The 16,980-nt window shown below is 45.8% G+C and overlaps 1 protein-coding gene across 1 annotated transcript; it reads right to left on the reverse strand.

Annotated features, from left to right (window-relative positions):
• Positions 1-8,419: 8,419 nt before the first annotated feature.
• On the reverse strand, positions 8,420-12,863 carry LOC110528358 (acidic mammalian chitinase). Its single transcript, XM_021610372.3, has 12 exons — positions 12,660-12,863; positions 11,844-11,911; positions 11,656-11,685; positions 11,170-11,374; positions 11,012-11,068; positions 10,493-10,658; positions 10,179-10,303; positions 9,885-10,008; positions 9,559-9,741; positions 9,142-9,258; positions 8,903-9,029; positions 8,420-8,757 (listed from the first exon to the last, which is right to left on the reverse strand). The coding sequence occupies exons 2-12, from the start codon at positions 11,866-11,868 to the stop codon at positions 8,549-8,551; spliced, it is 1,368 nt and encodes a 455-aa protein (XP_021466047.1). The 5' UTR covers positions 11,869-11,911; positions 12,660-12,863; the 3' UTR covers positions 8,420-8,548.
• Between the last annotated feature and the right edge of the window lie 4,117 nt (positions 12,864-16,980).

The raw sequence follows: 16,980 nt of genomic DNA on the forward strand, positions 1-16,980 counted from the left end.
AAGTCCATGCGAAAGTTCAGACGAAAAGTTATATTACAGTTCGTAGAAACATGTCAAACGAAGTATAGAATCAACCTTTAGGATGTTTTATCATAAATCTTCCATAATGTTCCAACCAGAGAATTCCTTTGTCTGTAGAATTGCAATGGAACTCAAGCTGACTCTCACGTGTACGCGCGTGGTCAGCTCAGGGCATTCTGCCAGAGCCCTGACTTAATCCCCTCTCATTCGCCCCCACTTCACAGTAGAATCCTCAAACAAGGTTCTAAATGCCGGTGACATCTATTGGAAGCCTTAAAAACTACAAACCTCAGAATTCCCACTTCCTGGTGGATTTTTTTGCCATATGAGTTCTGTTATACTCACAGACATAATTCAAACAGTTTTAGAAACTTCAGAGTGTTTCCTATCCAAATCTACTAATAATATACATATATTAGCAACTGGGCCTGAGTAGCAGGCAGTTTACTCCGGGCACCTTATTCATCCAAGCAACTCAATACTGCCCCCAGTCCCAAAGAAGTTAACAAACGTGGCATTGTTCGATGCCAGAAGGATAGATCCTGACTGTATTGCCGCTCGAGTAAAGCCACCATTTGTTTGTGTAGCAAAACCTTTCTGTATTTTAGAGCCCTGGAAAAGGCTGTGAGAAACCTAGCTTGTTCTATTTCAGGTTTGTGTGTTTCTACAAAATAATTGGAGGAATCAAGAAGGTTGGCCGCTTCACATAACATCACGTCATCTACCTCTGAAATGTAATTTAAAATTTATTCGGGATGGCCTGTGCGCCAAAATCCTCCGCGTGCTCTCGTTGTGTATGGTGTTCTGTGCCGTTATACGCCGGGGAGGAGTCTGAAAGAAAATAATACATACAATATAATATAGATTATATATAGATATAATACTATATATTAACAATACGTAATTAAATTACCTTGGCTTTTTTGAGAGGGCTGTTCTGACAAATCGCGGAAACCGGGGGCTCTAGACTTTTTTGACCAAGCATTCCAGATTCTGCCGGGCATGTCTCATTATTTGTCATTGTTTTAACATATTCAATCATAAAAATGCATAAATAATAATAAAATATGTATAACTAATAAAATATATATATATATATAATGGCTTCCTTGTAGCGCTGTTTTTTCAAGCAGTAAGTTGCCGTCCCAGTAACACTTTTCGGGCTGGGGTGATTCTGCGCAATGCACTAGCGCCTGAGTTGTGCGTTGCTGGTTTGGGTCTGGAATATAGAGCCAGCGGTTGGAGGTTCCTGGGGGAGTTGATGTGACAGTTAAAGCCTCGGTTCTTGGTGTGTTTGAATAAACATTCGTACAGAACGGGAGAATAGCATCAATGTCATCGTCTCCGCCGTAGTCGTTCAGAATCCATAATGCAGCCATGATCCTTCTTTGCGGTCTGTCAGCTGTTAACACAAGAATAGCTTTTAATATAGGGTGCACACTTTTTGTTTTTAATGTATAAATATTCTTATGGATTTTATTATTGGACTTACAGTACGTTGACAATAGTGTGATGGGGACTGGCTGCACTCGTTTTGCTCCACTGAATCCACTTCTAATGAACGCTGTTCCAAATCATTTATTCCCCGGAGCAACTGGGTAAAGGATTGATATCCTGTGAAAACTTCACAGTTGAATCCTCAGGTTGGAATATGTAAGCCATATGTCCATCACTCGAATCCAAAACTCCTTTAAAACATTCAGGGGCCTCATATAAAATGTCCTCGATGCTTTTATCATTGGGTTCGTGACAAGAGACGCATAGCACCCCGTGAATTGGTCTAGGTGACATAATTTTCTGTTTAATGTTCTGGGTTTTATTTTTTAAATCTTGTTTAGTGTTCTGGGGCAGCATGTGTTGTTCTGGGCCTTATTTACAATGCGTCTGCCGCCAACACAATTCCCCCCCACCCACCCCCCCCCGGACATTCCTGCTTCATGGACAACAACCCTAAGGGCAATAAAAATAGGATGGGTGTGGGGCCATCCTCTTTGAAATGTTCAAACACATCCCCCCCAGGTCAACCAGGTCCCTACACATCAATCATCATGACAACTTCAAAGGAATAAATGCAATATAGCTATAAAATAGCGCACACTCTAACACGTGACAACAGGAACAGGATGCACTTATATTGGCATAACCACGTGACACCTTCCTGCCAGGATGTCCTGACTTGATGCCCATATTTGGGCATCTACGCGGCATCCGGACATAGGGTCATAAAGACGCGCGCCGTCTTCTTTATTCTCTCTCACACTGTCGTGCACATCGATCAAGAGTATCCCAAACAAGCTCAATGGGTAACATGTCTGGTGAGTATGTAGACCATGGAAGAACTGGGACATTTTCAGCTTCCAGTAATTGGGTTCAGATCCTGGTAACATGGGGCAGTACATTATCATGCTGAAACATGAGGTCATGACGGTGGATGAAAGGCATGATAATGGGCCTCAGGATCTCATCATGGTATCTCTTTACAATCAAATTGCCATCGATAAAATGCAATTGTGTTCGTTATCCGTAGATTATGTCTGCCCATATCATAACCCCACTGACGCCATGGGGCACTCTGTTCACAATGTTGACATCAGCAAACCGCTCAACGCCATGCTGTCTGCCATCTGCCTGGTACAGTTTAAACCGGGATTTATCCATGAAGAGCACACTTCTCCAGCATGCCAGTGGCTATCGAAGGTGAGCATTTGACCACTGAAGTCGGTTACGACGCCAAACTGCAATGAGGTCAAGGCTCTGGTGAGGATTTCGAGCACACAGATGAGCTTCCTTGAGACGGTGTCTGACAGTTTGTGCAGAAATTCTTGACTTCTGCAAACCTACAGTTTCATCAGCTGTCCGGGTGGCTGGTCTCAGACAATCCCACAGGTGAAGAAGCCAGATGAGGAGGTCCTGGGCTGGACATCCCTGCAGTCAGCATGCCAATTGCACGCTCCCTTAAAACTTGAGACAGTTGTGGCATTGTGCTGTGTGACAAACTGCATATTTTAGTGGCCTTCTATTGTGCCCAGAACAAAGGTGCACCTGTGTAATGATCATACTGTTTAATATGCCACACCTGTCAGGTAGGAGGATTATCTTGGCAAAGGAGTAATGCTTACTAACGGGGATGTAAACAAATTTGTGGCCAAAATAAATAGGCTTTAAGTGTGTATGGAACATGTTTGGGATATTTTACGTCAGCTCATTAAACATGGGACCAACACTTTACATGTTGTATATCTATTTTAGTTCAGTATAATTTGTAGACTGAAAATTGACGGCAATAAGCCCAATACAGTGCATTCCAAACACTTGACTTTTTCCACATTTTGTGATGTTACAGCCTTATTTTAAAATTGTTTAAATAAAATGTTTTACTCATTGATCTACACACAATAACCCAGAATCACACAGCAAAAATAGGTTTTAGAATTTTTAGCAAATTTATGAAAAATTAAAACAGAAATACCTTACATGAGTATTCACACCCTTTGCTTTGAGAGTCAAAATCCAGATTTCTGGCCATGGGAGAAGATATTGGATGGTGAAGGACCCTGGGCTCAGCCTGGAGAATATCGCCGCCCCAAAGAAGAGCGGCGCTGGTATGAGGAGGCAGCACGGCGACGCGGATGGAAGCCCGAGAGTCAGCCCCAAAAATGTATTGGGGAGGGGGCACACAGGGAGTATGTCGAAGCCAGGTAGGAGACCTGCGCCAACTTCCTGTGCTTACCGGGGGGCTAGAGAGACCGGGCAGGCACCGTGTTATGCTATGGAGCGCACGGTGTCCCCAGTGCGGGTGCATAGCCCGGTGCGGTACATACCAGCTCCATGTATCGGCCGGGCTAGAGTAAGCATCGAGCCAAGTGTCATGAAGCCGGCTCTACGTATCTGGTCTCCAGTGCGTCTCCTTGGGCCGGCTTACATGGCACCAGCCTTGCGCACGGTGTCCCCGGTTAGCCCAGTGCGGGCTATTCCACCTCGCCGCACTGGTAGAGCGACCGGGAGCATTCAACCAGGTAAGGTTGGGCAGGCTCGGTGCTCAAGAGCTCCAGTGCGCCTGCACGGTCCGGTCTATCCAGTACCAACTCCACGCACCAGCCCTCCGGTGGCAGCTCCCCGCACCAGGCTTCCTGTGCGTGTCCTCGGCCCAGTACCACCAGTGCCAGCACCACGCACCAGGCCTACAGTGCACTTCGCCTGTCCAGCGCTGCTGGAGCCTTCCTCCTCTCCAGCGCTGCCGGAGTCTCCCGCCTGTCTAGCGCTGCCAGAGCCTTCCTCCTCTACAGCGCTGCCGGAGTCTCCCGCCTGTTCAGCGCTGCCAGAGCTGCCAGTCTGCAAGGGGCAGCCAGAGCTGCCAGTCTGCAAGGAGCAGCCAGAGCTGCCAGTCTGCAAGGAGCAGCCAGAGCTGCCAGTCTGCAAGGAGCAGCCAGAGCTGCCAGTCTGCAAGGAGCAGCCAGAGCTGCCAGTCTGCAAGGAGCCGCCAGTCTGCAAGGAGCTGCCAGTCTGCAAGGAGCCGCCAGTCTGCAAGGAGCAGCCAGATCTGCCAGTCTGCAAGGAGCAGCCAGAGCTGCCAGTCTGCAAGGAGCTGCCAGAGCCGCCAGTCTGCAAGGAGCTGCCAGAGCCGCCAGTCTGCAAGGAGCTGCCAGAGCCGCCAGTCAGCATGGAGCAGCCAGAGCCGCCAGTCAGCATGGAGCAGCCAGAGCCGCCAGTCAGCATGGAGCAGCCAGAGCCGCCAGTCAGCATGGAGCAGCCAGAGCCGCCAGTCAGCATGGAGCAGCCAGAGCCGCCAGTCAGCATGGAGCAGCCAGGGCCGCCAGTCAGCATGGAGCAGCCAGATCCGCCAGTCTGCCAGGATCCACCAGATCCGCCAGTCTGCCAGGATCCGCCAGTCTGCCAGGATCCGCCAGAGCCGTCAGTCAACCAGGATCCGCCATTCAGCCAGGATCCGCCATTCAGCCAGGATCCGCCAGTCAGCCAGGATCTGCCAGAGCCGCCAGTCAGCCAGGATCTGCCAGTGCCATTAACCTGCCTGAGCTTCCTCTCAGTCCTGAGCTTCCTCTCAGTCTTGAGCTACCCCTCAGTCCCGAGCTACCCCTCAGTCCCGAGCTACCCCTCAGTCCCGAGCTACCCCTCAGTCCAGAGCTACCCCTCAGTCCCGAGCTACCTCAGTCCCGAGCTGCCCCTCAGTCCAGTGGGGCCCTTGGTTAGGGTTACTAGGCCAAGGTCGGAGCTGCCTTCAGAGGAAGAGGAAGAATACCTTAACATACATATTCTTATTCATCCCTTTATATTTGTGTATAAGGTAGTTGTGAATTTGTTAGATTACTTGTTAGATATCACGGCATTGTCAGAACTAGAAGCTCAAGGATTTTGCTACACTTGCATTAACAGCTGCTAACCATGTGTATGTGACCAATAAAATTGGATTTGATTTGATTTCTGAAGGCACTATAACTAGAGACAGCAGTTTATTTTCTTTAATTGACCAAGCAAGACTATACCAAGTTATTGAAAAAAACAGAGGTCCCTGGTTACATGTAATAATAATTATTCTATTTCATTATATCAACAAGTGACAAAATGTTTTTTTTGCACTGTAAATGGGGTGACAGGTAGCCTAGTGGTTAGAGTGTTGGGCCAGTAACCGAAAGGTTGCTGGATTGAATCCCCGAGCTGACAAGGTAAAAATCTTTGTTCTGTCCCTGACCAAAGCAGTTAAATCACTGTTCATTGGGTAGGCAGTCATTATAAATAAGAATTTGTTCTTAACTGACTTGCCCCCCCCAAAAAATGCTTCAGCCTTCTATATTCCAGTTGAAACAGGTCTGTAAAACATTAACCATTAGTTAGCTACCATAAATTGTTTCTAGGACCACTTGAATCCTGTAAACAGCAATGGTGCTATATGTGTGGAGACAACATAATTCTCAGCCCAGACCTAAGTCTAATAATAATGCAAGACTTTGGACAACAGCATGGAGTTTATTACTCTCCTGATAGCCATTATCTGAGATTAAGTGTTGCCAGTCTAACCTATACACTATGGTGGGACTGCTCGACCTGGATGTTTACCAGAAAACATGATAAACTACTCCTGTAATGGTTGTCTTGGGTGGAAGAAGGATCGGACCAAAGCGCAGCGTGGTAAGTGTTCATGATGATTTATTCAAAACGGTGGCGGCTCTGGCGCGGGATGTGGACCCCACTTCACCACAGTTTTTCTCCGCCTCCTCAACCGCCCCCGTGGCCTCTTACGAGTGGCGACCCTCGCTGCTGACCTCGGACTGGGGACCCTCGCCATGGGTCCCGAATGGACGGGAGACTCCGGCAGCGCCGGACAGGTGGGAGGCTCCGGAGGCGCCGGACAGGCGGGAGGCTCCAGCAGTGCCAGACAGGCGGGAGAATCCGGCAGCACCGGACAGGTGGGAGGCTCCGGCAGCGCCAGACAGGCGGGAGGCTCCGGCAGCGCCGGACAGGCGGAAAAATCTGGCAGCTCCAGAGTGAAGGACGGCTCTGGCAGCTCCTGGCTGGCTGACGACTCTGGCGGCTCCTGGCTGACTGACGGCTCTGGCGGCTCCTGGCTGACTGGCGGCTCTGGCGGCTCCTGGCTGACTGGCGGCTCAGGACAGACTGGCGGCTCTGGCGGCTCAGGACAGACGGGAGACTCTGGCGACTCAGGACAGACGGGAGACTCTGGCGGCTCAGGACAGACGGGAGACTCTGGTGGCTCAGGACAGATGGGAGACTCTGACAGCGCTGGGCAGGAGGAATGCTCTGGCAGTGCTGGACAGGCGGGAGCATCTGTAGGGGGAAGACGGAGAGACAGCCTGGTGCGGGGGGCTGCCACCGGAGGGCTGGTGCGTGGAGGTGGCACTGGATAGACCGGACCGTGCAGGCGCACTGGAGCTCTTAAGCACCGAGCCTCCCCAACCTCACCTGGTTGAATGCTCCCCGTAGCCAGGCCAGTGCGGCGAGGTGGAATAGCCCGCACTGGGCTGTTCTGGCAAACCGGGGACACCATGCATAAGGCTGGTGCCATGTACGCCGACCCGGGGAGATGCACTGGAGACCAGATGCGTAGAGCCGGCTTCATGGCACCTGGCTCTATGCACACGCACCGGGGACACAGTGCGCTCCACAGGCACCCTCTCGCTCTCCACCGCATAACACGGTGCCTGCCCGGACCCTCTCGCTCTCCGGTAAGCACGGGGAGTTGGCTCAGGTCTCCTACCTGACTTAGCCACACTCCCCGTGTGACCCCGCCAATACATTTTTGGGGCTGCCTCTAGGGCTTCCTTGCCAGCCATGTTCCCTCGTATCGCTGGCTCCTCTCTCCGGCTGCCTCTGCTCTCCTAGCTGCCTCCACCTGTTCCCATGGGAGGCGATCCCTTCCAGCCAGGATCTCCTCCCATGTGTAGCAACCCTTGCTGTCCAAAACGTCCTCCCATGTTCAGGAGTCCTGACATTGCTGCTGCTGCTGTTGCTGCCTGTTACCACGCTGCTTGGTCCTTTTGTGGTGGGTGTTTCTGTAACGGTTGTCTTGGGTGGAAGAAGGATCGGACCAAAGCGCAGCGTGGTAAGTGTTCATGATGATTTATTCAAATCGAACTAAACACTGAATAACAAAACAATAAACGATGTGAACAAAACGAAAACCGAAACAGTACCGTGTGGCCCAAACACTCAAACGGAAACAAACACCCACAATCCAAAAGTGAAACCCAGGCTACCTAAGTATGATTCTCAATCAGAGACAACTAACGACAACTGCCTCTGATTAAGAACCATACTAGGCCGAACACAAAAACCCAACATAGAAAAACAAACAGACTGCCCACTCCAACTCACGCCCTGACCATACTAAAACAAATAATAAAATAACAAAACTATGGTCAGAACGTGACAACTCTTATGGTTATAGACTGCTCTACCTGGATGTTTACCAGAAAACATGATAAACCACCATGGGAGTGGTTTATCATGTTTTCTGGTAAACATCCAGGTTTGTAGGAAGGAAAATATTTTTCAGTCCCCGATATTAACTTAGAAATTACTTGGTAAACTGGTAATAATATAACATTGGCTGTTATGTATAATATTGTGTGAGATGACACAAGGTAACCCCCTAACTTTGGGAAGTTCTTTGAGACCAAGAGAAAATTGCTAAACTATAGTAATGTAATTGATTATGAATTTGTTCATAAGCGACTTGCCTAGTTAAATAAAGGTTACATTTAAACAAATGTTAACACTTGCCTTCTAGTGGCCTCATGGGTGGAACGTTGTTAATATTTTTCATAATTTCATAATCAATATACAGGATTGTCAAAAAAATTATACATTCACATTATATGTTATTTTTTTATTGAGGAAGATTGTAGCCAGGCAAACAAGAAAGGACAAAATTAAAACATTTATTTTCATGACTAAGTTGCTAAGGTAGGTTAATGCCGTAACAGCATGTTGTCATTGAAGGTTGTTATGGCATTCTAACTAATTGGTCCTACAGTACATAGCTAGCAGTAATTCAGGGCCAGTTGCAGCACTTGCAGGCATCAACATAGACCAGGCCGGGCTGGCATTTGTGCAGGTAGGTGTTGCCACGGAAACACTGGAAGTAGGTGGTGTTGTCGAAGATGTTGACGTACAGGCCGTCTGGGCGTCCGGAGCAGAAGCTGAGGATGGGGTCTGGGGTGGTGGTGGGTGCCCGAGTGGTGGTGGGCTTGGGGGCGAAGCCTGGGAGAGGGAGGGAGAAAGGAAAGGATGTATGGAGAAAGGGAGGAGAGTTTGAGATGATATATAGACCTACATACTGTATAGCTTTACTTAGAGGTTTGTAAAGTCAACTGAATTCAATTGAACTGAATGGAAGTTCATTTACCCAGAGAGTTGCGGAGGTGGTTGACGAGAGGGAAGGGGCCATCAGCACAGAAAGCACCACTGAAGTCATCCATGTCTAGGGTCCACACAGAGGCTCCTCCCAGGTTCTTGGTCTTCAGCCACTGGACCTGATGAAGCAAAGAAGACACAGACAAATGTGCTAACATGGACATGGCTTCAGTGATAAATCAGTTGATTGCATGATTGATTGATATTGACTCAGATGTTCCTGGCATGTACCTTGGCAGCGTAGCTCTCCTTGCTGTCGTAGCCCACCCAGGAACTGCCTTTGACGGCGTAGGGGACCTTCTGCTCATCAATCCATTCGATAGTGGCACCGGAGGTGAAGGAGCAGACCTGGGGGGAGCGAAACATTCTGTTAGATAATGACAAACAAACAGATAAACAAACAAACTACACAAAATGGCGTATTGTTTTGAGATTTGTGGCCTGTGTGCTTTGAGTAAAAAAAAAATATATATATATATATATATATATATATATTATTATTATTATATATATATATATATATATATATATATATATATATATATATATATATATATATATATATATATATATATATATATATATATATATATATATATATAGATCAGATGTATGATCATGAACATAGTTATTCAAGTTTTAGCGCACCTCGTAGTAGGACCAGTATCCTGCGTCCCGGGTGTAGGGACCAGCGTCAGCCGGGCCGTTTGTGGGGGCTCCCAGGCCAGTGTTGGAGGTGGTGAGACGGTAGGTACGGCCGTAGGTGGGGAAACCCATCAGCAGCTTCTCAGCGGGAGCACCGTTGTCCAGCCAGTAGGTGATGGCAGAGTCCTAACGCATAGAGACAGGTGGTTAAGACAAGGGAGCTACAATGGAGGACATCTATACCAATATTTTGTATATTTACATAATTTCTTCACAAGTTTCCTGGTGAAAAACTTGGTGTAGATGTTAAAAAATAAAGTGTGTCTTACGACATTGAAGTTGTAGTGTGTCCCCGAGTCATGGCTGCTGCGGAACAGTGGGCTATTGTGTCCTGTGGCTCTCTCCCAGTGTCCGTGGAAGTCATAGGTCATCACGTTGATGAAGTCCAGAGAGCTGCAGAGACATGAATAGACAGGGGAATGAAGTATATAAAGTGTGTTTGTTTGAAAAGGAGAGCGAGGGAGAGAGATAAAAAAGAGAAAGAGAGAAAACAGACTTCAATTTATATCAGAGACTTCTATCAGCTGAGTGGGTTTCTCCCAGACCCATGCTGTCTACAGTACCTGGCGATCTGGGCCACCTCGTAGCTGGAGTTGATAGTGGGCTGAAGAGCAGCCACGTTGGCAGACAGGAGCAACTGGGTCAGCCTGGTGTCTTTAGCGTCATTCTCAAAGGCCTTCTGCAGCTCCTGTTGAGCCATACATAGACATTAGGTTCAGAAAATAGTCAAAACTATATGGCCCTTCAGGCTGAGCTGGATAGACAGCGCTACAACGATAACAAGCCACAGAAAATGACAGAAACACATTGAAAGCTAAAGGTGCAAATCCTCACTCATGTTATAACTGTCAGTAAAAAAGTTTATGTGCAAGCTTACTCTGACGAGCTTGGTGAATCTCTCCCTGTCTCCATCGGGGCTGCCGTTTTGAGTGGGGAACTCCCAGGCCAAGTTGAGACCGTCAAAGCCATGGGAACGCAGGTAGCTGATGGCAGACTTGATGAAGGCCTGGCGGCCCTCAGGCTTGGACACCATTCCAATGAATCTAGAGGGGTGGAGGGAGACAATGTAAACCGTTTCTCTGGTCCTGAGTCTATTGATGTGCAGAAGTAGGGAAATGGAAAACACTATGATAAAACACTATGATAAAACAATATGATTAAACACTATGATAAAACACAATGATTAAACCTGATAAAAAAAGGAGTGGAATGGGAAACAATAAAAACCTTCACCATTGAAATGGACTTTTTTAGATGCTGGGTACAAAAACACAAATCTGTTTAATGTGGAGTAGTGGAAAGATGTGAAAGTAAAATTTTATCTTATCACAAACCATGCTTTTGGAGAGCTGTGAAATCGCAATAAAATGCTGTGAAGAACCAATAAGAGACTTACGGGCTAAGTCCGTTGACTGTGCCTCCGACAGACAGCAGAGTCTTCATCATTGGGTTCCTGCAGATCAGAGAGGTAAGATGAGCAGTCAAACCGAGTGTTCACCATGGAATTATTAACTAAGGCCCAACTCTCACTGATGTCAACCCAGAGTCACTCACACGTTCTTCAGGTGGTTGAGGCTCGTGTAGAGGGTCTCGTCATTCCACTCGATAGGGGCGACCTGGTTGAAGCTGTTGATGGTGGCCAGGGCGTAGATCACGTGGGTGCAGAGGAATGGGTCGATGTTCTCGGGGGTGAACTTCCCAGTGGTTGGGCGATACTGGGACCAATTGGTCATGTGACACACCAGTTTGGTGGAGGCAGCTGAAGGTAAAAGAGGAAATCTATCCAGAGACTGAATTTCACATTGACCCTTTGGGGTGCTCTAAAATAATGGGTTGGATTATTTTACTTTATGGGATTCCTCATTTTAAATGCTTATGTAGGATGCATGAATTTGAGTAGGATTACCGAGCCTCAGAGGTGTAATTGTGGCTCAGATAAGGAGATTTAAACCACATAATTAGATTGTGTTCAATCTTAATCTCTATGGTTTAAACATGTCAATTGAGAAATGTAAAAAAGTTGATGAGGGAAACGCTTACCAATCTGCAACATCAGCAGAAGGCCCAGACCTGAGGAAAGATTACTGAGTTAACAGAGTAGACACTAGGGACTCGTTTGCCAGTGGGTCATGTTGAAGAATAAGATGAGGATGATGATAATGATAACAACAAGGACGATGGGGATGATGATAGTGATGGTAATGACTGAAGACGGCATAGGCATGTACCTGCAAGCACAGTAAGTCTGGCCATTGTGTTGTAAAAATAAAGTATGTTTTCCTTAGAAACAATGTACCTGAAAGAAAGGATAGATTATTAAAATAAATGAATACATACAAATAAACAAACAAATGACTTAAGAAATACATTCTTAAATATAAATATATAACGAAATCGTATAATTATGCAATTATAACATTTTATACATGCAATTCTGTTGTTATGTTGTTCATTCAGGTCAACCAAGTTTGTAAATATTAGATATCACAAAGTATTGGATAGTGTTTTGTATTTCACAATCTCTAACATTTAGTAACCCATGTAACTATTGTTCTTGATTAGCTGGATCTTAAACAAAATCACATTCATGTATACCCAGACCTAGGTCAAATGTATAAACACTTTCAAATACTTGAAGTGCACTTCACATACTATAACTTGACTGGTATAATGGAACCAATTAAAAAGTCCCCAAAAATGTAGTTTTTAAAAACATTTTGAAACGTTTTAAATGTAACCTTTATTTAGGCCCTGGTCACCATAACCAAAAGGGTCAACTCCACCCACCCTGCAGTGTATTCAATAATGTATTGGAACCAAGTCTGATCTAAGCATACACACACTTATATCCACTGTTAACAAACTGAAATCTTTTCAAATGCTATTCACAGGTTAATTAATAAACTGTTATCACCATGTCATGCATGATAGGTAAGTTGCAACATAGCGATGATATTACATATGAAATTACAAGCTATGTTACATACATTAATATAACATTACATATTACATACAAAACATGAATATGGATGTGATCATATTACCTTTCTCCACCAGTGACAGAGGGCGAGTTTCTAGCTGTGCTTTGTTCTTGCTTATTTATACTTTTCACTTTCCTTAATAATAATTGGTATCAAAGTGCAAGTGATAAGTTTCCCGGCTATTCTGGGTAGTGGGAGATTGACTGATTAGGGGAGACCGGAGTTGGCTTTCACACTTTTTACTCTCGTGTATTTCTCAGCGCTAGTATATCTTACAAGACTCTTTTAAGCCTTAATAGAAATACCAAGGCCTTGGGTTGACATACAGTACAGTAGTCTATCCTCATATCGTATTCCAACATTGAGCTAAAAGCCATCAAACACACGCTCCATTCTTGGGTTGGTTGTCACAATGTTTGCTAGTTGCTTATTCCTTTTGTAACAGGAACTACAGCATACAGAGTCTTAGAAATAGCCAAGCCTTTCTTTGATCAAAAAATATTCCCAACAAAATTCAGCATTTTACATTTTGAGTAAATTTGTTTGTGTATGCATGTCTTTGCATACACATGTGTACGTGTGTGTATTTCACAGTGTATGGATGGTGTATACCATGTGTATATTCTGTACATACGACTAATAATAGCGTGAAACATGTCATGCTGACATGAATTGACCAGATGGATGAGATCTTTCAAATAATTGACATATTTTAATATCACACAGCAATCTCTAGATTGGGAATAATAAGGACTGTGACAACCAACCCTTGAGACAATCAACCCAGGTCCCCCCTCCCTAATAGATGAAATGACGCACACTAGGTAAAATGGCAAGTATTTAGGGGCTATTCATCCTGACATGTCACAACTGACATAATAAAGCAATATTTGATCATCCTACATCATCCATGCAAATTCAACAGTGATAAGGAAATAAAAACACAGTGGAACAGGAACGTTTTAAATACAACCCCAAGGTGTTTATTTAGTCACATTTACAAGTGCCATCCCCCCTTCACATTTCCATTCAATCACAGATTTAGATTGGCTAAACGGTATCATAACATATCAACATTTCAGCCCGACCAGCTGACAGGCAAGCACATCCTAGCAGAGAGGTTGCCCTTTTTAACCACTGATATAGGGACAGTGTTTTCACCCCCTTAATGCTTCAGGTTAGTATTAAGGGGAGAGTAACTGATCCTAGATCTGTGGTTACGGGCAACATCTACTTCGAGCACCATCATAGCTTCCACCATGAAGTGAGAGATGAACCGACCAATCAGACTTCCTGAAGTTGACACAACATTCCAACAGTTTTTGGACATGATGTCACCTTAGTATTACAGAGATATCTGATGGTAGTTTTAAATATGAAAAGCGTTGCGTTAACAAAAACATTTACACACACACACACACACACACACACACACACACACACACACACAAATGAATAAGCTAGCATTACGTACATAACCAAAAGGGCAACAACATTCCATGGCTGAGGCAACCTTCCCGATTGGGGTAGAATAAGCAAGGACAGATCACGTGTACTTGTGCGTCTTCTCAGACCTATACCAGTGCTGGGTGAGGAAGGAACAACACTACCCACCAAACAGTAGGCTCTGAGTTGTCAGCTAAGTGTGTGCTAACAACTGTACTCTAGCAGCACAGTACAGTACAGTATAGTATCTACAGACCGATGATAAGTGAGATCCAGTGTACGAATACATTGAGTGTACAAAACATTAGGAATATCTGCTCTTTCCAGACTGACCGGGTGAATCCAGGTGAAAGCTATGATCCCTTTTTGATGTCACTTGTTAAATCAACTCCAATCAGTGTAGATGAAGGGCAGGAGACAGGTTAAAGAAGGATGTTTAAGCCTTGAGACAATGGATTGTGTATGTGTGCCATTCAGATGGTGAATGGGAAAGACCAAAGATTTAAGTACCTTTGAACGGGGTATGGTAGTAGGTGCCAGGCGCACAGGTTTAAGAGTGTCAAGAACTGCAACACTGCTGGGTTTTTCACACTCAACAGTTTCCCGTGTGTATCAAGAATGGTCAACCACCTAAAGGGTATCCAGCCAACTGTGGGAAGCATTGGAATCAACATGGGCCAGCATCCCTGTGGAACGCTTTCAACACCTTGTAGAGTCCATGCCCCGTCGACTTGAGGCTATTCTGAGGGCAAAAAAAGGGTACAACTCAATATTAGGAAGGTGTTCCTAATGTTTTGTATGCTCAGTCTTTACCATAGTAACTCCTATCCTGTGCTTACGGGAACACAGGCTGCTTTCCCAGTTGGTGGCTGTATCAGTTTAGATGCGATACAGTGTACAGAGCTGAGTGGTCCAGTGGCTTCCAGCATGTCAGGCCTTAGTAACTGTTTGACCCTGCAGAAGCTGCTGAATGAGATATATGTTTGACTATAGTTTGACCGGCATGTTGAAAGAGAGTCAAATTGATGCCCTTGTTCTGCAGTTTTAACGACAGTATTACCATGCATTCATTGTCTTCAACTTCAAAGTGAGAGTTTGTGTTTCCTCAAGTAACTCGACGTATGGAGGTATGGACGTATGGACATGTGGACATATGGACGTGTGGACATGTGGACATATGGAGGTATGGACGTGTGGACGTATGGACGTGTGGACGTGTGGACGCATGGACGTATGGACGTATGGATGATGGACGTATGGACGCATGGACGTATGGATGTGTGGACGTGTGGACGCGTGGACGTGTGGACGTATGGAGGTATGGCGTGTGGACGTATGGACGCATGGACGTATGGCGTGTGGACGTATGGACGCATGGACGTATGGCGTGTGGACGTATGGACGTATGGACGTATGGACGCATGGACGTATGGCATGTGGACGTATGGACGCATGGACGTATGGCGTGTGGACGTATGGACGCATGGAGGTATGGACGCATGGACGTATGGCGTATGGACGCATGGACGTATGGCGTGTGGACGTATGGACGTGTGGACGTATGGACGCATGGACGTATGGCGTGTGGACGTATGGACGCATGGACGTATGGCGTGTGGACGTATGGACGTATGGACGTATGGCGTATGGACGTATGGACGCATGGACGTATGGCGTGTGGACGTATGGACGCATGGACGTATGGCGTGTGGACGTATGGACGCATGGAGGTATGGACGCATGGACGTATGGCGTATGGACGCATGGACGTATGGCGTGTGGACGTATGGACGCATGGACGTATGGCGTGTGGACGTATGGACGCATGGACGTATGGACGTATGGACGCATGGAGGTATGGACGTATGGACGCATGGAGGTATGGACGCATGGACGTATGGCGTGTGGACGTATGGACGCATGGACGTATGGCGTGTGGACGTATGGACGCATGGAGGTATGGACGTGTGGACGTATGGACGCATGGACGTATGGCGTGTGGACGTATGGACGCATGGAGGTATGGACGCATGGACGTATGGCGTATGGACGCATGGACAGTCACGTTTTTTCTTTTTTAGCTGCCCTCTTTATTTTAAGGTACAGTGATCAACATACCAAAACAGTTTATAAAACACAACACTCCCGATCCAATAGAAAATGACCTGAACACTGTCAGGCACAGGATTGGGTGGCTTCACACACTGGAATCAAAACACTACGGGTCTGAAACATCAAAACTGACAGGTGTTGAATACATCAATTTATTATGAAAACAAAATGACTGTCAAAACTGGGAACTCTGGGTATAGTGGCGTTGTTTCTGTACTAACAGATTGTCATCAAAATGTTTCATGCCCAGAGTGTGTTTGTATCTCGCTCATTCTGATGTTGACAATCAGTCGATGTCTGTTTAAAACAAACAATAACTTCTATACAGCTTTGGCCCTAAAATGTGAGATGTAGCTAGCAAACAGCACTGGAAAAAACAAGTGATCCATCATCCAACCACTTGCTCAACAAACCGTTTTCAACTCCCAGACTTTTACAAATAACAAAAAAAGACCCCTTGCAAACCATAAAAGGTATTGTTTGATTCCTACACTCCTGAGATGTTTTGAAATCATAGAATTACAATTAGTGATGACTAAGAAACACTGGAATGCCACAGAGCATCTTGGTTCCTAGAACTGTTCTACTGCATAGAACAACATGTAGAAGCACAAACGTACTGCTACTGCCCAACCTGCCTTTATAAGGTTCAGACCAACAGAAATTGAATAAAACAAGAGACAACATACAGTAGTTGCCATCTTGTTTCACGTTAAGATGTATCTAACAGTAGTTATATTGAGAACAGACACACTGTGTTGAAAGAGCAGTTTACCATTGAACTTCTTGGCTACGCCCAAAATCAATAGTTCAAGGTATTGTACTG

This window comes from Oncorhynchus mykiss, chromosome 7 (genome assembly GCF_057628025.1).
Source record: "Oncorhynchus mykiss isolate SJ-2025 chromosome 7, ASM5762802v1, whole genome shotgun sequence".
Taxonomy (NCBI): Eukaryota; Metazoa; Chordata; class Actinopteri; order Salmoniformes; family Salmonidae; genus Oncorhynchus; species Oncorhynchus mykiss.